Below are 26,908 nucleotides of genomic sequence, written 5' to 3'. Positions count from 1 at the left end.
TGTGTTCTTTGAACTGCTTGCTGCTGTTTCTACTCATGCGTGCGTGCAGTCCCTTGCTCACAGTTAACACCTATCAGCATTTCAGCCTGGGGATTGCACTGACCAGGGGGACTTTGCTAGTGGTGCCTTGCAGGTCCAGAGCCCCAGGGTCTCCCTGTTTGCAGCTCTGACAGTGTCGATAGTTGCTAGCCAGTTGTAGGGCACACAGGCTTTCCAGATGCAATCCTGCTGTCACACAAGTGGAAACAAATGGGATAGACAGAAGAGCATTAAAGATGGTAAAATTTTTGAAGTTCCTCTCAGTCCCCATTTTAAGGACTAGAGCAGTATTTTTCACCCCACTCTCCTAAGCTCAGAGGTAAATATCTTTCAGTTGAACAGCATGTTTAGTTAGGGTGCTTTTTGTTAGTTATAGAGGTTTTTGTTTCAATATCTACAGATTATTTTTCAAAGACATTTCTTGATAAAGCACACTTTACTTACTACAATGTTAAACCAAAAGGACTTTTGTTGTTCCCATAACAAAGTATAAGGCAGGCAATAACCCTTTTTAAGTGCAGCTGTTAAGAACAGTGCTACGATTTTTATGTTGCATGTCACAGTATCTAACTAGGCATGCCATGACTTGCTTTTATTTACAATGACAACCCTGTAAATAAAATAGTTGTATTTTTGGCCCTGCTTTTACTGGACACTGTGTGTAAGCATATATTTTAACACTGGTTGTACTGTAGTAGTCAAAGTCCCCCCAAAATGCTATCTTGATGGTAGTTTTACAAGCTCATAAATTTACCAATCATTCACGTTATTGCATTCTGAAAATGTCAGCTTTTGGTCTACTTCCAGCAGTAGAGCCTCTTTTGGAAAATGTGAACAAGATCGCTTCAGGTATTTTTCAGTATGATGGGGATATAAATACTGTTTTCCATTATCTTAAACCTTTTAACTAGTTCCACTGGAACATTAGTATTTAGCAGAGTATATTTCCTTTCCTCTCCCTATCTTTTGCTTACGAAGTAGAAAGGGAATCAAATATAAAATCTATAGCAGTGCAGAAACTAACAGCCATTGAGAAATTCAGATCACATCGTCCCCATTTTCTGCTCTTGTGTATTTTAACATTCTATTTAATAGACCACTCTCAATGTTAGAAAATAAATACTGTACATATAGAATACAGAGGGTAGTTTATAACACCAATATTTTTCCATTTCAAAAAACATTCATTAAAAAAGCAGTAGCATTACAGTCTGTCATATGGTGCAGTCCTAAAATGTGTGTTAAACAGGAAATTAGCTCTAATTTTAATTTTCTTGTATTTTTGAAAAAAAATATTTATACAGGGTTGTTTTGATTGTGTTGGCAAAATATAGCCAATGTTCCAAATGATGCTTTTGAAAATGCAGTTGGCTTAAGATAATAGTATTAATTACAGCCCTGTGATCCAAGAAACAAATTTAGTACCGAGGTGTCTGTGTTTTGTTTGTAATTCATTACAGTACATGGGAGGGGGTAGAGCAAAGGCTGGTGCTTACCTGCAGAACAGCAAAACCTAACAAAGCGGTTCTTCCTCCCTTGTCAAAACCAAGCATAAGCCATAAGGGCAAACAGCAAGGGCTGTAAAACAAAGTAGCATATCTGTGGCACTACACCTGATTTCACCTAAACCCCACAAACCTTCCTTCTAGGCTGTTCTTGGAACAAGGACTGTCTAGGCTGTGCCTGGAGCTTCTTTTCCTCTCAATATGTTTTGAACTGAGTCACTCATACACAACCCAGGGAAGCTGTTTGTTGGTCAGATGATTCAAACATACTTGCCTAAGTGTTTTGGGCAGCAGCGTATGCGTTTGGTTGGGTTTGAGGCTGCCTGTGGTCACCTATAGTTGAGCCAAAAGAGGCGTCGTTTCAGCTCAACCTCCAGCAATGGTCTGTTTACAGCAGAGCTGCTATCAGCCAATATCAGTAGGTGTCCTGTCCTCCAGAAGGTGGAGCAAAGATTTCCTGATTAGATTCATGTTTGTAGTAAGGTTAGAAAATGCTGGCCTATGAAAGCCACCTTTAAACATGCTTAGTCTGACTTCTCCTTTTTGTCCATGGCTGTTCATGGGGTTCACTACCACTTTCATTGTCAGTCTGACATCTGCTCTTGATGAGCAAAACCTGTTCTGTAGAGTCTGGGGAAGAACAATGTTCACGTGAACGTGTGATTTCTCCATGACCACAGATGGTGCGATCCCAGATATGAAAAAAACCCCGATGCAGGTAACCTTCCAGAGAACAGTAACAGGTACTGCTGTGATGTCAGATACACAAAATAAACAAAATTAAAAGTAATTTCTTCCAAGCAACAACACGTATTTTCATATTTGGACTAAAACCCAAAGAGTAAATACATTATTTACAGTGCTGGAAAGTGGGGTAAACTTGAATACAAAATTATATTAGTATCAAGCAATAGTGCAGTAAAGTATCTCTGGTCTTGTGCATTTTGTTATAGCTTTCTTCATACGGTGGCTTCCTAAGTTACCAAGTGAAATCTTTTGGCTTACCTAGTGAGGGCATGGTTCTTCTGGATAAAAGACCCGATATACAACTAACAGTAAGTTTTGAAATATTTTTTTTTTCTTTCAAGCAATAACTATACCATAAGTTTTTTCTGATACCTGACAACTATGGCAAATTTTGCTCCTATAGTGTGCTTAACTTTTATAGCAACTTGCTGCATTTCTGTAAAAGTGATTTTACTGCATTTTGCTCAAAGCCATCAACACACCTATCTCTGTTGCCAAAGTAACATATTATTAAGCATAACTGACTTGAGAGCAAATAAAAAGATAAAACAGAATTTTCTCTGTAAAATGCACCTGTGGAAAAAAATTAATTAATGCATTGCACACTTGTCAACAAGTATAGCCTTGACTCTGCAAAATATGCCCTGGATTCCATGTGTAATTAATCTCATTTTCTGTGAGAATTTTCTTCAGCATAAGATTAAGGATAATTATAAGGCTTCAAGGTACTGACGTAAAAATGCATTTTAGGTTAACAGTTTTTTTAATTTAACCACTTTAGGGCCAAAAATGAAATCTTTTACTGTTTGTTGAAATTCCCAAGGGTGTGGTCTTGTTTCTTCGGACCATCAGAAATACTAATTCAATATTCTAGGATTCTCATTGGGAGACATGCCTCATAGGGTACTACAGTAGTATCCAAGGTGCACCAGGATGTCAGGTCAAAGAGTGTTCCTCAGTCCAGTATTAGTCTTATTCCCTTCCTCATGCCAGCCACAAATTTCCAAGGCAAACTCTAAAGATGATATCAGAAGGCAGCTGCTTTTCTAACAAGAAGGTGTGGCAGCAAAGTAGAGTGTTTGAAAGTTGCAAAAATGTTTTTGCTCAAAAGTAATAACTAGTTTCTGTGAAAATTGGTATGCAGTAATTTAATTCCCTTGGTGTTTTATTTGAAAGCAAGGTTATTGATAGGCAAAAGCAGTGAAAACACTGTTGACGCTAGAACAGTGCTTGCTATACCACTTCACTGACAAAATGACATACAGTTTTCCTGCCTCACTGAATTTTATTGCATCTGAACACTTCACCATAAAAAGTAGTGAAATGGCAATATTATATCCTCATTCTCACATAGGGGCAGCAAATGAAAGTTGTTTATATGGATCCCAACAACCCACTGCCGGACCGTCAATATTATGGCCGTGTGCAGCTACTTGAGGTAAGAAATGAAAATGGAATGGCCTTCCCTTTTCTTCCCCGTGGCACATAAAAATATGCAGGTAATATGTGCAGAAATGCCAAATACTTGATAATGTAAATGAATATAAACGTAAATGCCGTAAACCTTAAATATAAACATTTTTTTCTCTCTTTACCGCCACATTGAACCTAGGTTCTGGTTCATGCCACTTAATTTTAGCACCTCTAAATTAGGCATCTTGTCCAATCTAGCCCTTAGCACTCCCTCCAGGGCCAGTGGAGTAATACTGAATCAGTCATCAATGGAAGATGATTCATTGCAGCCCCAGACATGTACTTAATAGGGATGGAATGAACTGTTATCTGTTTTCCTTGGTCTCTAGGTACCTAGTTTCAAATGGGTGTCCAACTAAATGTGAAGTTAGGTGGGATTATATTATTATATTAATTATATAATATTATATATTATTAATATATATAAAATGGAATTAGGCAGGTGAAGTTAGCAGGGATTATTCTTACCTTAAATCTGTGCTCAGAAGGTCAAACCACGTTATTTCCATCTCACGTATAAGCAAAAAAGGTAATATTTCTTCATGCCAGATTCCATTTTCAGTAATGCTGTGTCTATTAGTAGCAAGAAATCACGTGAAGGCAGCCCTCAAAGATTAGATTTGTAGGACTTCACCTCCTCTTAAAAATAAAAGCATTTTTCTCCACCCTTTTATGGTTTGGTGGGTAATACCTCAAAGAAATTTGGATGACTGAAGAAGAACCTATATGCTTCTTCACTTTTCAATACCTCAAAGCCGTATGTACCTTGCAAAGTAAAGGGTACATCCCTTTTTATGCTTATTATTCCTTTTCCCACCTATCCTGTGTTTACATTCATTATATTTATTTTCCTGACCTCTGTTTCACGCCACACCAATTGGCACTATGGGGATCTGTTCCATGGGGTTTTTCTCCCTTTTTCTGTCATCCATTGCAGATACTCTTTAAGAAGCAGCTGAGCTGTGCTCATTTTGTACCCTTAATGTGCAGGGAAACTTCAGGCATGCCAGCAGCAACAACCTTGTATCCAGAGAAGAACTGATGATAATCCTGTCTAGACTAGATGGCTTATACATCAGAGGCCTTTACTTCACGGAGACTCAACGATTAACCCTTGGTGAGGTTGGGCTGGAAGAAGCCACCAGCGCAGGAAGCGGCAGCGTTGCATACAGCGTGGAGACATGCTCCTGCCCTCCGGAGTACACTGGTGACTCATGTCAGGTAGGAAGTGTTTGCCTCCGTACTGTACCATTATCTTCTGTCTTGCCTACAGCTACACATACTGGTTTAGTTAGAGAAGCTGGCTAAAGTAATTAAACGTGCTTCTTGTAAGCCTGTGCACTTTAAATGGCTCAAGTACTTTCACTGTCTAAGAAGTGCTGTAGGGTTATTCAACTCATGATTGCTTTTGTGGAGCTGTGAATGTCATTTTACATGTGTAAAGCACTATAATGAGGAATTCTTCTGCGATGCCCTATGAGAGGATGAATAATCTCAGTCAATACTTACTTTAATGGAGAGAGGGTCAGAGTTGACTTGATCAAAGTCTGTGAGACCCTACACAGTGGAGAAGATTCCTGGCGTTCCTTATTTTAGCAGGGACCAAGATACCTGAACCTAGATAATTCTGAATATTTTCCTGTTTTCACAGAGTGACTAACACTTTTCCTATTTTTATAGGGAAATGTTTGAAAGCTGAAGTTAACATACTTGCAAAAAAATATTTGGAGATATTTTTATGAAAGATAACGTAAACATTGCAAAGTAACACTGTTACCTGAGGAATGGTGAAATCCTAGCTGCAGTTGTATATCCTGTCCATGATGCTGCTCCTGTACCTGCAATTCTTTTGGCTGTCACTTTGCTTAGCTTAGAGCTTGACTGTTCCCATGTGTAAGCACCCAAGGCGCAGAATAAAGTACCGAGAGATAAGTGGTGTACAAAGTGCACAAAATACACGGAATTATTGTCTCAGAAAATGGTTGAGGGTTACCATAAAGCAGCAATTGCTGTAATAACTTTGCAAACGTTTTTGAAATGAGAATGAAAGAATAATATCTAGACCAGAGCAGCTGCAGAGAGACTTAACAGAACAACATTTACAGTTGGCTTATGTCTCGTGTGTGCATCCACTGCTCAGGGCAGCTCTTCATCATGTCGAATACCATTTTGGAAATATTTCTAGAAACTTATTTTGTCACACATTTGATGTTCTATGCCACACGCAAATTGATGAGCATTGACTGAAATTCCTACTACCGTCCCATTGCTTTCAACGTACTGCCTTTATAAACTAACGTGTTGGGATTTTTAAATAACCTAGTGGAAATACGTAGCCAAAGGAAGTGATCAAGACACTCACCTGGGTAGTTCGTAAGCCCTGTATGTTTATGTAGCATTACTCAGGCAGTGATTTACTGCGCTAATCACCTAGCTCTGTCTGGCTGCCTTAGGTGGGGAGGAGGTGATGCCTGCCACACCCCGACTTAGGTATATATTGAGCTACAGGAACTGCGGGGTTACTTGTTAACCTCAGGAATGGTAATGTGTGCTGTACGACTTGACTCATGTATAAAGTTTAAAGGTGGGGCCCATCACAGCACAGAGCCTCATTAATCTGAGTCAGAAGAAGGGAGAGTATAAGAGAACGGGCGAGCGCCAAAAGGATAGCAGTGTATGTTCGCAGTGGAGCTAAAGTAAAATGACGGCCCAAGCGCAGAGGCCGAGGAATGTAGGATGGCTGGTTGTCACGTTAGTAGCCCTGGGGCATTCTTTAGCACAAGGCATGCAACAGAGGCTGTCCTATCCTCACCTTCAGGAGAGGAGTCAGCAGCAACAAGTTCAAAGGGATTTTTACCTGAGACAGGTAATTTGTTCATTTACCCTTCCTCGCTTGCTTCCTTCTTTCTCTTTGTTTTTAAATGAACTAACTTGATAACAACTTCTAAATTACTTAGTATAAAAGTAACAAGAAGGCTAATCTTCTTATATCTCTAAGTACTATGCTAACAAAACCGTGTGGGAGAAGTTTCTTTTAAATCCTTGTTTACTTGAAAACAGCCTTGAACTCCTAAGCATTTGAAAGTGCCTAGAGCTTTATCTTCTTATGGAATCAATTTCTCAGTATCACGAATGCTGCTTCAAAAACAAAGTGCCTACGTACTCCAAATGCATTGTTTTAAAGACAGCATAAATAGGAAAACAAAAAGCTGCATAGATTTTTTCCAAATGCATTTGGATATATTTTTAAAATGAGTGATTCATTTTGCTCTCCAAAAAGAGACTTTCAGTAAATAAAACCTGTATGCATTAGAGCCTATATTTTACTTAGTCATGCTCTTTAATGTATTTCAGGCCCGGGTTTCTTGAGAAGCTGTGTATATTGGCTCCCTGTTGTTCAGGGAACATATTCACCCTTTTAAAAATGTATCCGAAAAATTTCAAGTGCCTGTTCTAAATTCAGTCCCTGCTCACACTGAAGTCAGTCTTAAAAGTTGTTGATAATACTAGTATTCTGCATACTTTTTTTTTTTTCATTTATCCCACATGTAAAGAAGGCAAAGATGCCACTAGCAACTGTTGTTTAAACAGCAATAGCTCAATGTTCCTTTTGGGATCTGCTCTGGGAGAGGTGCATTTTTTTTTTTCCTCTGGTAGTTACATGGTTGATAAATTCACTGATTAATCCTGTCCCTGCATAAATGCTTACACGTCAAACCACTGGAATATGATTTGAGACACTGTCCCGCAAACCCTTTGCTCTTCAGATTATTCCCATCAGTCTTTGATGGTGCAATTGCTATGAGAAAAGATTTATGGCTTTAAAGTTCAACTGTCGCTCCTTTTCTGAATGTCATTGAGGCCAGCCCCTAACAGTGAGGTACAGGTGAGGTATAGGTACAGTGCAGAAATACATTGCCCGAGGCAGGAACATGGGAGGTGTTTGCTTCGTGGGGAGCGCTGCTTTCTCCCCGCTTCCATACAACCACTGATCTTCCTTGCATCACACCAGCTTAGTTACTAGTGAAGAGGAGTTAGGGAATAGAAGGGATAGACTTATGTCTGGTCATTTTTGGTGTGGTTGGTGTGCCACGAGGATGGTGAGCGGAGAAGGTGAGCATGAATTTTTGAACCGGTCCATATATGGGAAGGCTCCATGCCCAGGAAGAATTCCTTGTACTTTCCCAACCCTTGTACTTTCCCTGCCCGTGCCAAGCAAGAATCTAGTTTTAACATCTTAGTTACTATCTTTCTGGTGTAGGCTAACAAACTTCATGTCTCTTGCTTCATTCATAATTCCTCTGGTTCAGCTCCCTATTTAAACCCGACTTTGATAAGACAGGCTGTGCTCCTGCTCCTGTGCCCTCTATAGCTGAACATTCTTCTCATGCTTCCCGGGTCTCCGGGACAAGCCTGTACTTAGAAATTAGACTGCTGTGTGTTTTGTTATATCACCTAGTTCTGTCTAAGCATGGCTTTGTATAGGTCTCCTATTGTGGAAGTCATGATGAATTCATGTAAGAGATCTCTCATTAGAAGTATTTCCAAGGAATACACCATAGTTAAATTAATATCAAGATTTCAAACCACTAGCTAATATGTGAGATTTCCATATGTTCACAGAATCATAGAATATCAGGTTGGAAGGGACCTCAAGGATCATCTTTTTTTGGCAAAAGCACAGTCTAGACAAGATGGTCGAGCACTCTGTCCAGCCGAATCTTAAAAGTGTCCAATGTTGGGGAAGCCACCACTTCCCTGGGGAGATTATTCCAATGGCTGATTGTTCTCATTGTGAAAAATTTTCCTCTTGTGTCCAATTGGAATGTCCCCAGGAGTAACTTGTACCCATTACCCCTTGTCTTTTCCATGTGACTCCTTGTAAAAAAGGAGTCTCCATCTTCCTTGTAGCCACCCTTTAAATACTGGAACATGGTGATAACGTCTTCCCTAAGTCTTCTTTTCTCAAGGCTGAACAAACCCAGTTCTCTCAGCCTTTCCTTATATGGCAGGCTTCCCAGTCCTTTGATCATCTTTGTGGCTCCTCTCTGGGCCATCTCCAGCCTGTCCACTTTTTTTTTTGTATAGCGGGGACCAAAACTGAACACAGTATTCCAGGTGTGGCCTGACAAGTGCTGAGTAGAGTGGGATAATGACTTCTTTATTTCTGCTGGTGATGCCCTTGTTGATGCAACCCAGCATCCTGTTGGCTTTCTTTGCCACAGCAGTGCACTGTTCACTCATATTGAGCTTGTTGTCCACCAGGACCCCCAGCTCCTTTTCCACAGAGCTGTTCCCCAGCTGGGTAGATCCCAGCCTGTGCTGCACTCCTAGATTATGTTTTCCCAGGTGCAAGACCTTACATTTGTCTTTGTTGAACTTCATAAGGTTCTTGTTAGCCCACTCTTCCAGCCTATCCAGGTCTTCCTCCAGGGTGGCTCTCCCTTCCGAAGTGTCCACTTCCCCACTCAGTTTGGTATCATCGGCAAACTTCATCAGGGTACACTTGATCCCATCATTCAGATCACTTATGAAAATACTAAACATCGTTGGGCCCAATATTGATCCCTGGGGGACCCCACTTGTGACAGTTTGAAAAGGAGCTATTTACCACCACCCCCTGGGTGCGGCCTGTCAGCCAGGTTCCCACCCACCGCACAGACCACTTGTCTAGATCGTAACGCATCAGTTTCTCTAGGAGGAGGCTGTGGGAAACTATATGGAAAGCCTTGGGGAAATCCTGGTAGGCAATGTCCACTGCTCGCCCTGCATCAACCGAGCAGGTTACTTTGTTGTAGAAGGCGATCAGGTTTGTCAAGCACAATTTGCCCTTGGTGGCTTTTGCCAATCACATGCTTCATTTGAGTTGTGATAGCCCCCAGGAGGATTCTTCTTTGAGAAGACTGTAGTATGAACCTATATCCAAATCTTTTTCTGTGGTTTAAAAGTCATATTCTACACCTTTGTACATAGCCACAAGAAATGTGTTTTGCTCAGAGGTTAGAGTCAAACTGATGAAATCCTCACTACCACAAAGTGTAGAACACAGGGTTCAGATGCATAGGCTGAAATTTCTTCAGCTCCATTCTTCATTGCCATTTGTTGTGTTAAAATACTTACTATTTAAACAATAATATGGGCTTAGAAAAGCTTGCCAGGAGATGTACATCTCCACTACTCCTCGGAAATGGCAAACAAATTCAAAATACCCTTCCCATAACTTGTAAAACTTTCTTTCCACCAACACTCACAGTTTTTTTTTTTCTCTGTGCTTCCTGTTTAGGAATGTGGCCTTGGATTTTATCGTGAGAATAAAGGAATATTTACTGGACGCTGTGTCCCCTGCAACTGCAATGGAAATTCAAATAGGTGTCAAGATGGTACTGGAAAATGTATTGTAAGTAAATACTAATCTTCAAGAATTTAATTTGAAAAAAAGGAGAAAAAAAATTACCTTACAGCAGTATGCACTATACAGTATTGTTAAATTCCTAGCAACTAAAAATAACCCCTGCATGCCTTATTCTCTATATCTTGTACTGCTAATGAGCATAAGTTGCATATACTTACATGTATGCTTAATGTAACTGTGGGTGATTAGAATAATTTGTGTCCTTGTTTTTGTTTTCTTCTGTCCCCTATATTTTTTGTTAGCTCATGGTACAAAAAGTCACCAAATTAGCGCATATGTGTTTGCAGTTATTTATAATAAATATGGGGTCTTATCCTGGCATATGCAGTCCTTAGTTTTACACATATATACTAGAGTTTGTCAATGCTAACAAATAGCGCATTCATGCATAGCATAGTCTTTGCAGAATCGTTTGTTTAATCAGCATTAAAATTTCCACTAATCTTAATTTACAGCTAGATGGATTAAAAAATACTGCAGCAAATAAGATGAGATAAAGGGGATAGAAATCAGATTAAACAGAAAATTTCAGCTGTTACAGAAGATATAGTGGGGCAGATTTTGCTCCCTGGCACACCGTATTAAACGTAAAGCAGCCTCATGGGAGTGGATCAGCCCTCGTGGCAATGCAAGTGTGACATTTGGCCGACTGTGCTTCTCCGGCTTATATCCCTGACGCTTCTTTGAACAGTTTGTTCTGAAAAATTCCTGCTTAAAAACTTTTCGCTAATTTTTCACTTACTGTGTAAACAAGAACCTTGGCAACATCTTTCATGGTCTAGCTTCTCTGCTATTTCTTCCTTGTTCGTGCTGCATCCGTTCTGCCTGCGGTGCATTCCTGCGCGTTATGTCATCCCCCCCGACTTTGTCTCAACCAACCCTTTTGCTTTAATGGAAACTATAAACCAATTCAGCACATTCTGGGGGATGACTTACAGGCTGCTGCTTTGGAGAGGCAGGGCAGGCTGTGACAGGAAAGTGCTGCAGCAGAGCTATAAAGACGAGGAAGTTTTGCTTCAGATGAAAATTATAAAGGAAAAAAAAAATCACTTTTACCTCATGAAGTATGTGCTTTAGGTTTCTCTTTTTCCGCTCCTTGTCACAGCTGGATTAACTTTCAGGTAGACAGAGCTAAATCAACACTTGGCCCTGGGACAAAATTTAGGGTAAGCAAAGTCATCCAGGATAATGCGGTAAAAAATGAAAGCCCAGAGGGGCTGTATTTCCATCATGAGCCTCCACCTAATAAGGAGCAAGTTTGTCTGTCTGTAGAGGAGCCATGGGACAAAGACCTGCAGTGGTGCAGAGAAGACAAGGAGGCTTCCCAATGCGGAGCCGTCAAGTTTCGTCTCCAAAGTGCAAAGCTTGCTCACTTGGCCTCCTTCTTCCTGCTCACCTGGAGCACTGGACCCCAGTACCTTCACATGTCAGCTGCTCTCCAGTGACAGCCTCCAGAGAAGGCTTTGTGAGGCTAAGCCCAGGCTGACCCTTTCCTCTGTGGCAGCAGTGCAATCCTCCCCAGCTCAGGTGATAGCTATGCTGCTGGGTGCTGGTGGAAGGAGAGGGGTGCTGCACTGCGCTGCTGAAAGTGGAGAACAGAGTGAAGGAGGAGGTGGAGAAGACAGAAGAACTTGTTCTCATGTGTAGGGAGAAGCTGGCCCTCTGCCATTAATCAGGCTTTGTGTCCTCGTGGTCCCTGCCCTTCCTCCTGAAAGACACGTTCCCTCAGCAGCAGCATGGTGCTGAGACTTGCTCATCCCATGACATTTTGTTTCATGTCATGTAACACCGTGTACATAGGTGCTTCTGTTGTGGCCCTGACACACTCTGCTGTGGCTTCCTTGTACCATATGGGTGCATATGGAGTCAGCTGAGAGTTTTCCTTTCAGAGTTTGCAATACTTGATGGTTTGGAGATGCTGTGACTCCAGGGGTGTCTCTGGCCCTGTGAAACTTGAAGGAAGACCCATGAGGGAGTTGTTGCTCTGGCTTCATTCCACCATGCCTTGGGACCACTGGGTTATGTTCTCCAGTCCTTCTTCGCCATATAGCTAGAGGAACAGCATGGCACATTCAGAGGGGCTTATATGTGAAATATCTTAAATTTTCTTCAGCAATTATGGAATTGCTTCAGTTTCTATAGACAGAGTGAGCAAAACAAAAGCCAGGAGATAAACTTGGGGTGGGGGGAGGTTGCTCCAAGATGAAACCAACACAAATATTTTAAAATACCTCTCTTTTACTCTTTTTGCAGTTTAATTTGTTCTTCAGGATCATCAAAATTTACAGTAATTATTCAGAAACAGTCTGAATTTTCCATGAGCTTTTTGCAGCAATATATGCACCAGCTTTTGTAGTGGCTGCATTTTAAAATGGTTCCTTTTACAAACATAGTGTCTTCATATTACTTTAGTTTCCCCTAATTAAATGGCCCATATGTGAACTGGAGCTTTTCCTGTTCTTTCCCAGAACCTTTCACAAGTGAGCCACAAATTTAGTTCTTTAACCAAAATGAAAACAAATGAGAGGTTCCTACATGCAGAGTCTGAGGGAAGGGCTGTTGATGTGGTTGAGGAAATCTGGGTGTGAAGAAATGTGGCGGAGAATGGAGCGTAAGAGGAGATGGGAGAGACAGAACTGTGTCTCATTTGTAGGGAAAAACACCCCTCTGCTGCAAAACATTGTAGTAGGGCCTTCAACCATAGCCCTAAGCCATCAAAATCCATGAAATGGGAGTGCAATCTGCTCAGTGACTGCTTCCAGCCAATTTCCCACTTTCTGTTTCCATCTTTCGCTTTACTTGTACACCCTCAGCTCTGTGGGACACTGGATCAGTCTGTTGCACATTGAAGAAAACAGTTTTAGAACTTGGGAGCTTTAATGCCTCTTGAGTGTTGGTCACATGGAATTTTTATGGCTGCTCAAAAATGTATTTGAACAACTTTTATTTTAAATTAGCATTGGTTTAGGTAATGCAAAAGCAACTTGCTCATCCTCTGCCCATAATGTGTAAATGTAGAATCATAGAATCACAGGAATTTAGGTTGGAAAAGACCTTTAAAATCATTGAGTCCAACCGTATGTGTGTGACAATTAGACAGCACCAGGAATAAGAATGTTTCTAAAATAAGATATAATTCTCAACAATTTTGTCATGGAAAAAGTGGCTCAGTTGTATCAGTTTCAATTGTTTTCCTAGCCTTTGCTTTTCATTATTTATTCCAGTTACCCCAGATAAATACAAGTTACATATACACTGGAGAAAGTACATGAAATTCAATTCTGATCTGAATCTACTAAGAGAAATACTTTTTATATTAATTTCATGGGATTTTTTAAAGAATATACTTGGACTCAATTAATTGCATGCATTTAAATGCTATATCTGCCTTCTAATTAGTGTTAAAATGCAAAATCTGAAGTTCCATTTAAACATAGTGATTTTTAATTGAAATATCAAGACAGAGAGTGCGTTAATGGAATGTTTCTTAACAAACTATGCATCTGATTGAATTTCTTTAAAAATATATTTAATGCTGCTTATTTATCTGTTGCTTTTCCACAATAGTGAGCAAATTGTGCTTTCTACAATTAGAGAATGACTGGACTCAATCTATCCTGGTCGTGAAGGCAGTTTGGCAGTAAATGCTTGATTATGTGGAAGGGAAAGAACATGTCCTCTGTAGATTGGCTATAGTTTTTTTAAAATAATAATAAAGCCATATTGAGAGGTAAAGCACTGTTAACTGTCTTGCTTGTTTCCTTTTTTAGAACTGTCAGTATAATACTGCTGGGGAGAAATGTGAGCGCTGTATAGATGGTTATTTTGGAGATGCCACGCAAGGTTCCTGCCGGGCGTGTCCTTGCCCTTATACAAACAGGTACAGTAAAAGGTCATGAGTAGTCAAGCAGAGGGTAAAGAGGAGGGGAAAAAGAAAAAAACAAACAAACAAACAAAACCAAAACCCTGCTATCATAGGAGGATAATGATCTTTATGTCTATTCTCATATCACCCAACATGGTGGGGGATCAGACCCATTTGAGGCACGTTAGACCAGCAGTAACTTGGTGCTCTGTCTCAAAGCATTGCCTTTTTTAATAAGCTGAGTATTCCAATTCTCACTCTGTTCCTGAACCACAAAGGCATGCTGCTCATCGCCTGGGGGAGCCCCAGGCAGTTGTAATGGGCTTATGTACAAAACCACCAGTAGCCACTTCATAGTGAGAAATATAGGATGGAAGTCTTTTCCCTTACTGGGCATATCCAGAATCTTTCTTGTTTACTGAAATGCAAGATGTTAGTTATCTTTAGTCTCACGTTTAACACCATTACTCTGGCTAGGAGATAAGTGACAACGATGAAACAAGCCTTTTACATGAATTCAGAAAATTTAGTAAGATGCAAAAATAATATAAAAACATTAAAGCTCTTAAGCATGTATCTAGATTTCTGAAAGAATACGGTTGCTCTTCAGGTGGAAGCTCTGAGCTAGAAAAAATTAAATTTCCTTGAATCTACTAAGGTTGCCAGGCTTTTAAAATTGGGCAGTAAATTGCATTTTAAATGCATGATATGTTTAGCCACATTTTTTGTCATCATTGGTCAGTTCTGAAATGTTAAATGTGTTAAATAAAAACAATTTTTTTAAAAAATACCTAAGCTATAAATTGCTAAAGGCACCACATAGTATTTGCCAGGTGCATTAGCAAACACCAAGTAGCCTTAAGTAAGAGATTTACACTAGCAGACAATAGACAGGTTTTTCATTTATCAGAGCTCTCTCTGATAGATCTGTTTTTGACAGCATTGGCCTCTTCTGCAGGTGCTTGCCTGAGGCTGACTGAACATATTTTTAGTCATCTTTTGCTTTAAGAGTGCTGAAATACCTAGGAAGACCATAAACCCCTGCAGTTTCATAGCTGCACATTAGGGTGGTAAATACCATTCCTGACATAGGAAATGCACCAAACCTGGCATTACTGGAGTTGACAACTTTCCACCTAGTCAAATTATATGTAATTCTTAGTGCAGACATCTGTCTTTGATACACAGACTTGCTTTATCCAACTGCTCATAGGTTAAGAAATGGAAATAGCAAACATGGCCTATCCCCGCTTCACATCTTGCCTTCTCCTTACCAAATGTCAGCCAAATAATGTTTTTTCTCCCCAGAGAAATGTGAATCTAGATGAGTCTGCTAGAAAGAGCAGACAAAAATGTTCATTGTGTTAACCAGATATACTCTAGAGCTCCCCAAAATGGTGCACAACTCTATTCTGCCTTGGTTTAAACAAACAAACAAACAAACAAACAAACAAAACAACAAAACAACAAAAAAACCCCAAAACAATATTAGCTACATGAAAATATCCTCTAATGTTTCCATCCATTAAAAAAAAAAAGCTATCCAAACAGGAGGAAATGTTGTCTAGCATAGGCCATTGATTCTTGCCTATTAAGATAAAATAGCTACACAGACTTGTTTTATTTTACAACATCACTATTAAGGTTTATTTTCGGCATTTCTTTGAACTATTATACTCAGTCCAGAGGGTCAGGAAATGATTGTTTTTTAGTCTAAGGAAAGAATTTAGAGGAAAAATATGAAACTTCCAATAATTAGCCACAGCAATGTATCCAGAGGCAATTAAATTAGCTGAGAAGTAGTTTGGTGGTATAAAACCTTTTTAATCTGAAAGTCATTTAACTGAGCTTAGCCTCTAGAGTGTAAAACCTATTTGATGATGTGCTCACAATAATATTTTTGCTTCTTGTCAAAGATTTGCAACTGGCTGTGTGGCAAATGGCGAAGAAATTCAGTGTCTCTGCAAAGAAGGCTATACTGGAGTTCGTTGTGAACGGTAAGTGACTTGTTTCTCCAGACCAAGGTTTTTGAGAGGCACCATAAAAGGAGATATGTCTGTATTGGGTACTATATGGATGTAGGCATATGCATAGTGTGCACACACTTAGGGAGTATCTATTTATATGAACAGCCGCTATAGTGTGGTGCTATAGTATAATTCTAGATATAAACCCAACTCTCCCTGAAGAAATGTAAAAAATTCTCCACAGCCTATTTAGTGACTACACAGTTTTTACCAAAAAGAGAAGTGTCAGCCTCTTTGCCTAAGTGCCCTGTGCCTTGCCTTATCCTGCACTCTTTCTGATAATAATGACTCCCACTTACTTTTTCCCTTTTCAAGTTAAATACATTTTCCCGTGTCCTCCAGTGTACTTGACGGTGCCTCAGTGTTCATAGTTATCCAACAGCAACCACATTAACACCATACCCTTCATCCCAAATCATTCTGATGTGCTCCATAGGTGGAGTGTACAAACACAACACTGAAGCCATCTCTTTTGCTGGAAGATTGCAGCAGTTTGGCAAAGCACAAGAGGAACAGCATAGCAGTTTCAGGCAGGCAGAGGAAGCAATTTCACTGAGTTTCAAATGCAGGGGGAATTTAAGCATAATGGAGTGGTGTTATCTGGTTTGGAAACTTGAGGCCAATAAGTCATGATGTCTCACCTGAAGACAGTACCTCCAGTAGCACATTGTCTTGTGCTTCAAGACTGTTACTTTTGACATCTAAGCTGCAGGTTACAGACAGATTTTCTCTTCCAGATCTTGCTGTACCTCAGCTGCTCATCATGGCCCTTTAATCACGCATTACCACCCCTATAGATCTTACAACAGAGTGACTTCCAGGAATGTTAGCTAGCCAGTCTGGACAATATATTTTACCTATAAAATATTTAGGGATCACTCACACAGACTGCTTTGCTGGCCGATGGCAAGAGGAGGTATCACCCAGCAGAAGGGTGTCGTTCAGTGCCATTTCTGTTTGAAATCTCAACATGTACTTCCAGTATGATCCTCATTAATATGTGTTTTCTGGTGGGATCACAGACCTGAATGGTGTGGTTTGCTGGGTTAAAACTTGTCAAATTCTCTATGTATGTATGTATCTGTGTGCATTGTATTTTTTCAGATTAAGTGAATTATTCCTATATGAGCATTGTGGGAGTTCTTTTATTTTTAGAAAAAAATTCTGCAGTACTTGGAAAGATATTTTTAGCATAGTGCAGAGGATACCGTAAACCAAAAATACACCCTTTTTGTCTAAGTCAAGACATGAAGTCAAAAGTTCTTGAAAGTTTCTTCAGGAGAATAACTGAGATTTTTGTCAAGGGAAAGTATATTTCACAAAAGTAGCTTCCAATATTTAATAAAAATTATTTGTATCTCTTCATCTAGCTGTGCTCCCGGATATTTTGGAAATCCACAAAAACTTGGAGGCTACTGTCAGAAATGTAATTGTAATAATAATGGACAGCTGGCTAGCTGTGACCGCCTGACTGGAGGTACGTGAGGGCCTACGAGCATGGAAGGGAGCGTTGTTTTCTCTCTGGGAAGCAGAGAAGGAAGGATCAGTTGAACTGAAGGAAAGATGTAGACTGATAGGAACTGCAGATAATTTTTAACAAAAAGTAAGGTTTCCTAAAATATAACACCATGGTAATACAAGGGCTTCCCTGAGTAATCGAGTTCACCCTTGTAAACCATTTTATCATGTATTTTCCTTCGTAAATACTACCAATTTTATTTGGTTTTTCTGTTTCACAGGTGTGTTTTTAAATGTATTATGGTTCGTCTTCTGACATGGTTAAGTCATATCTTACTAGTCTGTGTTATGGGGTTATGAAACTGAGCAATCTCAATATGCCTTTTCAAAATGTATTTGGACAGATCAGTGACATCTTCAGAGTCTGCATCAGGCACTGCCATCTGAGGTATCCAAGCTAACTGTGTTTACAGTGGAAGTTAGGACCTGACTCAGGAGGCTGTTTTATAAATCCTGTTGCACACCATTCTGCCATCTAAGACATCTGTGATTTTTCCAGTATCGGTCACACATGTACTGAGCTACTAGTAAGCTCTTATAAGAATATTATGCCACTGGCACATGTTTGCTTTATCTATTATATTTCTGACATAAAGGGCCTGAGCCTACATTCCTCAGACTGTCTTTACCTCAATTCACTTCAGTCCCTTGGGATACTCATTTCTATTCAGAAACACATAGGCCACTGCTCCTGAAAAGGACCTTGATTCTCCCATATTTTCATTCCCCAATAAAATTACACTTTTCTTTCCCTTTAGGCAGCTTTTCCTCCTCAGACGTTAGTGAAGTGTCGAACTAATAACTCCTAATACTTCCATGCTCTTCGTTTCTCTGCACTGCTCTTCATACTGCATTGAAATGACTGCCAAGGATCACCTTATCTTTCCTTGGTCACAGAAATTAGAAAACCAGCAAGCGATGTGAACTGCTGTTGGCAGCTGGTGCAATTATTCAATAGCTAGTTCTAATTTCGTATTTCATCATTGAAGTAATACATCTTTATTATATTTATACCTTGTGTGGAACAGATCCAAGCAGTGTTTGATGTTCTGTCATTTATTTCTTTTTGAGGCAAGTTTGCTAGCACAAACTAATCCGGGGCAAAATTCAACAAGCCAGTTTGTTCTCAGTTTGTCTCCAACTATATATTCTGATCAGCCATCTCTTTCTCCGCATTAGGAATAAAACCCTCTGTGATCATCAGCACAGCATGTTCTAGCAGGTTTCTTGTGCGTGATGTTCGGCACTTGGCCAGACTTCTTCATTTCACCATTTCTTGGCTGATGTTGTTTGTGTGCAAGCTGTAATAATAGTTTTATTTAATTGGTACTTCACAGCGACAGCTGAAATGTGCCTGGTGTTAGCTGCATTACACAACAGCAGAACTGCACGGGTATTTGAATTTTGGAATAATTTCCTTCATTCTCTTACAAATATCTTCTTTGTGACTTGTCTCCTTTTGGCAGCAGCGCTCACTACCAATCCCATTTTACTTCCTGATGACTTAATGTGCAAGCGCCAAAGGAAATGGCACAGCTAGGCAGTTTGTTCCAGGCTGTTTCATGCTGCTGTTAAAGTTCAGGTCCAATTTTATCACTGTAATCTCTCACAGTTGCAAGCTGTTGCTGACTCTTGACAGCAACAGCCTATACCCTGAGTGCATCCTTTTCCTTCAGAGTAAAAGACAAAAGATATGCACAGCCCTTTTCATTTTCAAGAGGAGATGAGAGCTTGGCAGCAGGACCAAGGCTTATAAAAGGGACTTGGGCATCAAGATGGGGAGATTCCTGTCTTATATGATGACATTGTTAGGAGCCAGTTCCTCTCTTGCCTCCTAGAAGTTAGGATCCCAGGGTGTTACAATCCCAGCTGGAGAGTGTTAAGCTTCTTAGAACGGGGTTTGTAAAACAAACAAACAGAAGAAAACAGCACACTGGACAGGCAGTCACTTGTGCTAGCTTGTTGGAAAGTCTGAGGGCAATGTTTGTTATATACCACCTGTACCTGTGGTCCAGGCTCCATGCCGTGGGTTACATACAGTGGCTCCTTCCATGCATACACTGTGGATTTCTCTCAAACTTGATTAATCCCTTAATCTTGCAAGCTGTGACAGGTGTGAAGGAAGGCCATAAACATTTCTCAGTTCCTTGTGGGTAAGACATCCTTTGGGGAATCAGAATCTGTGGTTTGAACATGGATGCTAAAGTAGATAAAGGGGTTTGAACCTGTGTCCTGGGTAAAACGCTTTAACAATATAGTCTTGGCTCTAATCCCGGTGGGGCTATTCTGAGCAAATTCTAGCAATACATTCAGCACACTTGATGTGAGAGCCTCCTGCGGCTACCCAAGTCGCATATATTGGGGGGGGAGTTACAGTCAGTTTCCTTTGAGGGATGAAAAAGGTGTTGATCACAGCAAGGCATAAGCGGGAGCTGAATGTTTTGGCATGCTCAAGCCTTCTGGGCATTTCAGCTCGTTCACAGTGGGTATGGCTTTACAAAAGGGCAGCACTGTGTTTTAATGGCTGCCAACCATGAAAAGTGAGGGCAAAAATGTAATAGGAATATTTTCATAAGAAAACTTTGGTTACTGATGACATTCTTGTGATTTCAGAATGTTTCAATAATGAACCAAAAGATGTGGATCCCAATGAAGACTGTGACCGTAAGTGATAAAATAGAACTGCGCTTAGATTGCCTTCTGCTGGCTTCGGATACGTACTGATGACTCTTTTAAGGGTGTCAGAGCTTAAAAAGGCCTGGAGGCGTCCTGTAATGAATCTTTTAAAAGCAAACATTCAAACCAACACTTGGAAAAATGATGAAGGAGGTGGTCAGCTAGCCAGATGTAAATGGGGCCTCCTCCTTATTTCTGGCTTTGGTCTGTCTCCTTAATACTGTGGGCTTCGTTGTCGCCTTTGTTCTTCAGGCGGCACCAGGTGAAAAGCATCACAGTATTTCCATTGTGTCTCATTTATTAATGTACTCAGTGAAATGTTCTCTGCACCAAATACCAATAATATGTATTGTTTTCCTTTGCTCGTGCTCCCTGCAGCTTGCGATAGCTGTGTAATTACACTGCTGAAGGATTTGAGCACAATAGGTGACGAGCTTCAGCTGATTAAGGCCCAACTGCAAAACGTCCATGCGAGTACCCACACACTGGAGCAGATGAGACAGCTGGAAACACGCATCAAGGACTTAAAGGTAGGCACACATAAACAGAAAAGTGGATTTCAGATTAAGCGGATAAGAGCTGAACCTAGGAACTTATGCCATCTTTTTTTCAGCTTGCAAGGAAACATATGTCAACTTTTGATTTCAAATGCCAGATGCTGACAGCACTGGGCTTCACCTGTTAGAAGACAGCTGTTGTTTCCATGTCATGCTCTGAAAGAGAATCAGTATCTATCTCTGCTTTTTCTGAGGCCTGCTCACCTTGAAAGCTGTATCTCTGAGGTTTCCCTATAGCCCTGTCTTTTTCCAGCACTTCATGTCTCTGCATTACCGAAAACAACCAACATTCCAATTGCGAATACCAAAGTTCATCCTAAAAAAATTTTCTTTGGTTGGAATAGCAGTTGCTATACTCACAGAAAAAATGCCAAGGTTTTGGGCAGCAATTGGTCAGCCTTCATGTCAGTAATGCTGCTTTTATTTACCTTGGGTAAAGATCTAACCCAGTGAATTTTTGCTTTTTGTCTCCCTGTGTATGGGTGATTTATTGGATTTTCTTTTTCTTTCTTTTCAGGTCTTATTGAACAATTACCGTTCCGTTGTTCATAATCAGGGTTCAAAGGCCGATGAGTTGGAGACAGAATTCATTAACCTAAATCATGATGTAAATGCTCTCCAAGAAAAGGTGACTTACCAGATCAATTTAAAAATACACATCTCTTGACTACACGTTAGCATGCTGTATCCAGATATTTTTAATCTAATCAGTTTTTTTCCCTTGCTAGGCTGAAATGAACTACAAAGCAGCTGAGAGATTATTTAATAATTTTGGCCAAACTCATCAGAAAGGAAAGGATTTGGTTTCACGAATACAAATAGTTGTCAACAATATACAAGGTAAAAATAGTTTCTAACTCCATAACGTGTTTTGTTTTATGGAATCTTTTCAGTTTATTTACAATATTCATAATTAAGCATGAGAGGTTTTCTTAGAAAACAACTTCATAAATCAGAATTTAGACATACTGTGGAATTCACTCTTCCTATTAGAAATCTAATATATAATGTTAGTTTAGGAGCCTCCCTTCCCTATATAGTAAATAGGGACAGAGAAGCTTTACCACAGGGACATTTAGAGCAACAAATTGACTATCCTGACTTTAGCGTGACTTTAGTCTGGGTTGCTATCATAGGCTCTTCTGAGTTAGAAGCTTAAAATTATTTCTGTGAACTTGGTCATTTGGGACAAATTTCAAGCCCGATGCCATCTTACTAGCTCTGGTTTTGTGACATGGGATACTTCTCAGCTTAATACAATTAATGCAAAATGGATCTGCTTCCTTAAGGAGTTCAGGAATAGGCATGCCTTTTTCAGAAAAGAGACAGGCCCTCTCATTTGTGTCTTTCGTATAGGCTTAAGCGCATCCTCTCTTTGACTTTGACAATACTTTTTTTCAGTGCTCTTGGAACAAATAGCTGGTACAGATGCAGAAGGTAACAACTTGCCCTTGGGAGATGCTGCCAAAGAACTGGCTGAAGCTCAACGCATGATGACGGAGATGCGAAACCGCAACTTTGGCCAACTGCAAGCAGAGGCGCAGAAGGAGAGAACAGAAGCTCAGCTGCGTAAGGGCTTGTTCTCTCAGCTTCTTACTCTCTAGAAAGATCTCTTAAATCTGAAGCATTATTGATTGTTTGGGATGGAGTGCAGGGAGGGGCATTTTGCAATGTATCCCTGGGATCTGCAGCGGTCATTAGCCAACAGGAAAGTGGTAGTTCTGGAGGGGATTTAAAGGCATTTTTAGTTTGTTATGGAAGAAACTGAGTTGAGCTGGGGAAGAAACCCAATAGATCCTTCTTTAATAACTAGATGAATCTCAGTAAAATAAAGACATAGCCGATCATAATATACTTATGCAGCGCTTTGGTGTATTATAATATAGAGGCTATGGCATATGCAGCTATTTTAGAGGAAATGCACATGTAATTTAACAACAGATTTTAAGAAGCTGCTAGCGTAGTCCAAGGGCCAGATCATACAAGGGTAAGGAAGTTCAGAAGTCCTAGTTCCACTAGTTGCACTCCCTTTTGTGCTCTCTGCATGAGTATGACTGGGACATTCAGAAACCTGATTCCGGACATTAGAGACAGCAAGAACAGCAAAGTCACAGCCTTATCTCCTAACCAGGGGCATAGCTGAGAAATGTGAAGGACCTTATGAGTGATAGTAATTTCCTCTGACTTTGGACTTTAATACCTACCTCTGAGTAACTCTTCTGTACCCTATCTTGTAGGCAGTGAAACGGGCATTCTTAAGAGTGTGATTCATTTGAAGCCTTTTATATTTCTACCTTCTTTGAGATGAAATGTGCCCGTATCTCTCCATTGATTACAGACCAAGCTTTGATGACTAGCACAGATGTAGATGTCTACATTGTAGATGTAATTGTTCATGAAATGGTATTAGTTCCATATTAAAAAAAATAGTTCAGTATTTGTAGATCATCTTCATCCTTACTTAATTTAGAAATAGCCAGATAAATGTTTATCTGTGCTCTATGTCTGCAGCAGCAAACTTGTGAGCAGATTTGATTCAGTGAGATGCTGAATAGCATCTCTGCTATAGTAACACTGAAATTAGCGCTGCAAAGGATGCTCAGTATTTCACACAACCACAGCTTTCTAATCCTAAATGTCAAGCCCTTTCGAAGGAAGTTTGTTCTGGTTCTCTTCTTCTCTGAACAAACCTTTTCTTTCTGGTCCTGATACTGCAGTACTGGCACGTATTAAGAATGAACTACAAAAGTACCACCAAGAAAATCATGGGCTTATGAAAATTGTGAGGGATTCATTGAATGAATACGAATCCAAAATCACTGACCTTCGTGAAGCTCTGAATGAGGCAACAGAACAAATCAAGCAGGCTGAAAACTTAAGCAGAGATAATGGAGTTCTGTTGGAAGAAATTAAGGTAATGTCGGGGTTCGGGAGAAGAAAGTTAAACCTCAGGAGATAAGAAGTGCTTTTGATTGCTGCTTTTGACCTTGCAAAGCCAAGTAGCACTAATTCTTTAGACTTTCTCCAAGGTCTCTTTCCATCTTTTGATGTGTGTATGGGCAGGTATAAATGTAGTCTGCTCTCACTTGTGGCCTCTTTATGTGACTAGGACAGCGTTACCAAGATATAGCTCTAGTGAGAGCGGGAAAGGAGACTCTGCCTAGCCCTTCTCTTCAGCTGCCACTAGCTTTTTTGTTTCCTATTATAGCTCAAATTCTTGATGCTGATGCACTTTTCATAGTTCCTTCAAGTATTTGACTTTAACAGCCATGAAATATGGGAGCAATGATGTGTGCAATACTGCTAAATTATTTGGGATTAATATTCTACAGAACTGCTTCTGAGGTCTCATCAGAAAGGTGACAAGAAACAGCTGTCATTCCTGAGCAGTGCTTTATTTTTAGAGCTGGTGAAATTGTACAAGAAATAAGGGTGTGCTGCAATTTAAGTGTGCTGCACTTTTAAATTAATTGCGGTTTTTCTGAAATAGATCACTGTTTTAGCACACTCATGTCTATCCAGTTTGATAACACTGCTTGAACAAAAGAATTTCTACATTAAGCTGTCCCTTTCAATATTAATTGTACCTTTATGCGCATGGACTCTACAATAAGTGTGCCACATAAGTATGCACAGTTGTGTTAAAAGATGGATGCGTCTGTACAAGTCATAAATCTCTGATACACTTCTCTGACAGAGAGAGATTTGACATGTTACAATGACAGAAACCCAACTGAAGAGAGCTAACGCATCCTTACCTGCAACACCACTTGTCTGGCTGTGTTTGTGGTGTGCCGTTACCCTACAGCTGTGCTGTGGATTGTCACAGGGCTGCTCTAGACCAAGGAGCTTCATTCGTTTTCTCCTCAGAGCTTTCAAGAGGATAAGGTGGAGAGGCTTCCCACCCCCTTTCTGGTGACATCCCAAGATGAAGGGATAGCGTAATCGTTTTATTTCTGCCTTTGAGAGAACAGAAAAGATCAGGGTAGTCACCAGGGAGCTGTTTTTAAAGTTTTCAGGTTTGAAGTTTCCAGGTTTGAGGGATCAGACACTTAGATGGTCTGTCCTGACAGTTGATCTCAGCTGACCCATACTACTTCTGCTTTGTCTGAGCTTTAATAACTGAACTACTGTACCCTGCTGTCCAGCTGTATGCTCTACTACTGCAGACTCCTGAGTTTTCTCACTCTTCTGATCAGTAGGATAGCATTAGTCCCTAAACACTACAGGCATCCAATTAACACAGCGATAGTACCTTCGGTAAATCCTACTGCAAGCTAGATTAGGTAGATGTGGTTTTCGTTGCCTCTCATTTTTAACACAATCACGTGTTTTTCAAACTTTTTCCTCAGAAACGGATTGAGGAGACAAATGTAGAACAGAACAGTGTCTTGGATATTCTGAGCTCTGCCCGATCTTCCCTGACGCAAGCTAACAGTGGACTTGGATTATTGCAGAAGAGCAAAGAGGTATAGTTAACCTTCTTAAGTTAAGGTGAAAAACCCCAATATCTTGCTGTCACTGTAATGGGTAGCATAGTTCTGTGGCTAGGATGCGAAGCTAATCTGAGCCTCCCAAAAAGGGAAGGATCTCACAGCCCATCCTGGGTGCAAGAGGAGCCTGCCTGCACAGGTTTCTGTAAGAGAAGCTTATTGAAGGTTGTGATGTGTCTGAGGAAGGCACTGAACTGAAGATATCTGAATATGGGAGAATATCTGTGAGAAATATTGTAAATGATTGTGCTATTCCTGTATTTCTTTCTAGGCAATTGCTTTTAGCCGCTGTCAGAGACAGGGTACTGGGGAGAAGGGCCTTTGGTCTGACTCAGTATGGCAGGGTTTGTTTTTACATAATGGGTCTAGAAGCATAATGTAATGACTAGCAGGTGTTTCCAGTAACCTGCAGAGTAAGTTGGAAGGGAATGTTTTTCCCTTTGGTCTCCTCAGGTGCAAGGTATATGTAACACTGAAGGAGACGAGGATAAAATCAAACATGTATGAACACAAATAAAATTTTATCTTTATAAACCCGTAGGAATATGAAAGCCTGGCTGCTCAGCTGGATGGAGCAAGGAAGGATATGAATGAAAAGCTGACAAATCACTCCTTATCAGCAAGCAAAGAACCGCTGGTGGTGAGGGCTGAGGAACATGCCAAATCTTTGCAAGACTTGGCAAAACAACTGGAAGAGTATGTTGCTATTCCTGTAAATGAGCAATTTTTGTACATAACATCCACAGTTGCAATGCTCTGTCTGTAACTTCACTTGCAAAGTTAGAAAGAAATTCAGTTTGTCATCTTCTGCTTCTTCATGATGTACAGGTGTTTTCTTTTCTTTTTTCCCCCCAAACCACATATTCCTGTATTTTTCCTGATTATTTTTTCCCCCAGAAGTGAGGACTCCCATAATACAGCTTTATATTACTGCATTAGGACTTCATTAACTTCTTACTAACAAGAGAAAATCCTCACATACAGAGTGGGAAGATGTTTAGAATATCTTTTCTGTAGTGTTATTTCCTGTACTGATACTCAGGGATACCTTTATAATGTCAATGAATTGGCAAATAATTGGAAGAAATGTTGTCTTGGAAGAGTCTTCAGACATGCCTGTTTAGCACTAGTGAGGAAAAGAATTCCTATGGTTTTCTCATACTTCGAGGAATCTTCTAGAAAGGCAAAAACATGAGAAACTTGATAGGAATCAAGTGTTTCTCTCTCCATTACTTGTACATACTTGGAATTATGAGCGAGGTTTTGGAGGCCTTCTATGGTACTTCAGAACAAAATGAAAAAAGTGAAATCCTGATTTTTTTTTCCTGTGCAAATTGTTTGCATTTTGTCATTACACAAACTAGAAACTCTCAAAAAGTTAAATTCCAAAATACCTAACTCAGCTGGAAAATTCTTGGTGAAGAAAAAAAAATCATTAACTTTTTGTTAGTTTTCAGTGTGATTTTTTTCAATTAAGAAGACACTGTTCTCACAAATACAAGGCAGCTAATATTGGGCAGTTGCATAGCTTATGGGAAGTGGGTACAAGAGATTTTGTCTGTTGTTTCTGATTCCAGAGCTGCTGCACTGGTTTTT

At 40.1% G+C, this 26,908-nt stretch overlaps 1 protein-coding gene across 1 annotated transcript in view; it reads left to right on the top strand.

Annotated features, from left to right (window-relative positions):
- LAMA3 (laminin subunit alpha 3) overlaps positions 1-26,908 on the top strand; it is a gene marked incomplete at its 5' end in the record, with an annotated part of 121,562 nt that overhangs the window by 73,164 nt on the left and 21,490 nt on the right. Inside the window, 15 exons of the mRNA XM_082310155.1 lie at positions 2,498-2,599; positions 3,646-3,729; positions 4,755-4,985; positions 10,048-10,161; positions 13,947-14,056; positions 15,958-16,038; positions 17,439-17,545; positions 20,200-20,250; positions 20,641-20,792; positions 21,337-21,447; positions 21,548-21,659; positions 22,221-22,388; positions 23,537-23,733; positions 25,172-25,288; positions 25,854-26,008. Of these exons, the coding sequence (XP_082166281.1) occupies positions 2,498-2,599; positions 3,646-3,729; positions 4,755-4,985; positions 10,048-10,161; positions 13,947-14,056; positions 15,958-16,038; positions 17,439-17,545; positions 20,200-20,250; positions 20,641-20,792; positions 21,337-21,447; positions 21,548-21,659; positions 22,221-22,388; positions 23,537-23,733; positions 25,172-25,288; positions 25,854-26,008 (1,892 nt within the window). The remainder of the gene's footprint in view (positions 1-2,497; positions 2,600-3,645; positions 3,730-4,754; positions 4,986-10,047; positions 10,162-13,946; positions 14,057-15,957; positions 16,039-17,438; positions 17,546-20,199; positions 20,251-20,640; positions 20,793-21,336; positions 21,448-21,547; positions 21,660-22,220; positions 22,389-23,536; positions 23,734-25,171; positions 25,289-25,853; positions 26,009-26,908) is intronic.

Source organism: Platalea leucorodia (genome assembly GCF_965183815.1).
Source record: "Platalea leucorodia genome assembly, chromosome: 1".
In the NCBI taxonomy this organism is placed as follows: Eukaryota; Metazoa; Chordata; class Aves; order Pelecaniformes; family Threskiornithidae; genus Platalea; species Platalea leucorodia.
Note: the sequence above shows the minus strand (reverse complement) of the source record. Positions and strands in the feature narration are given on the sequence as shown.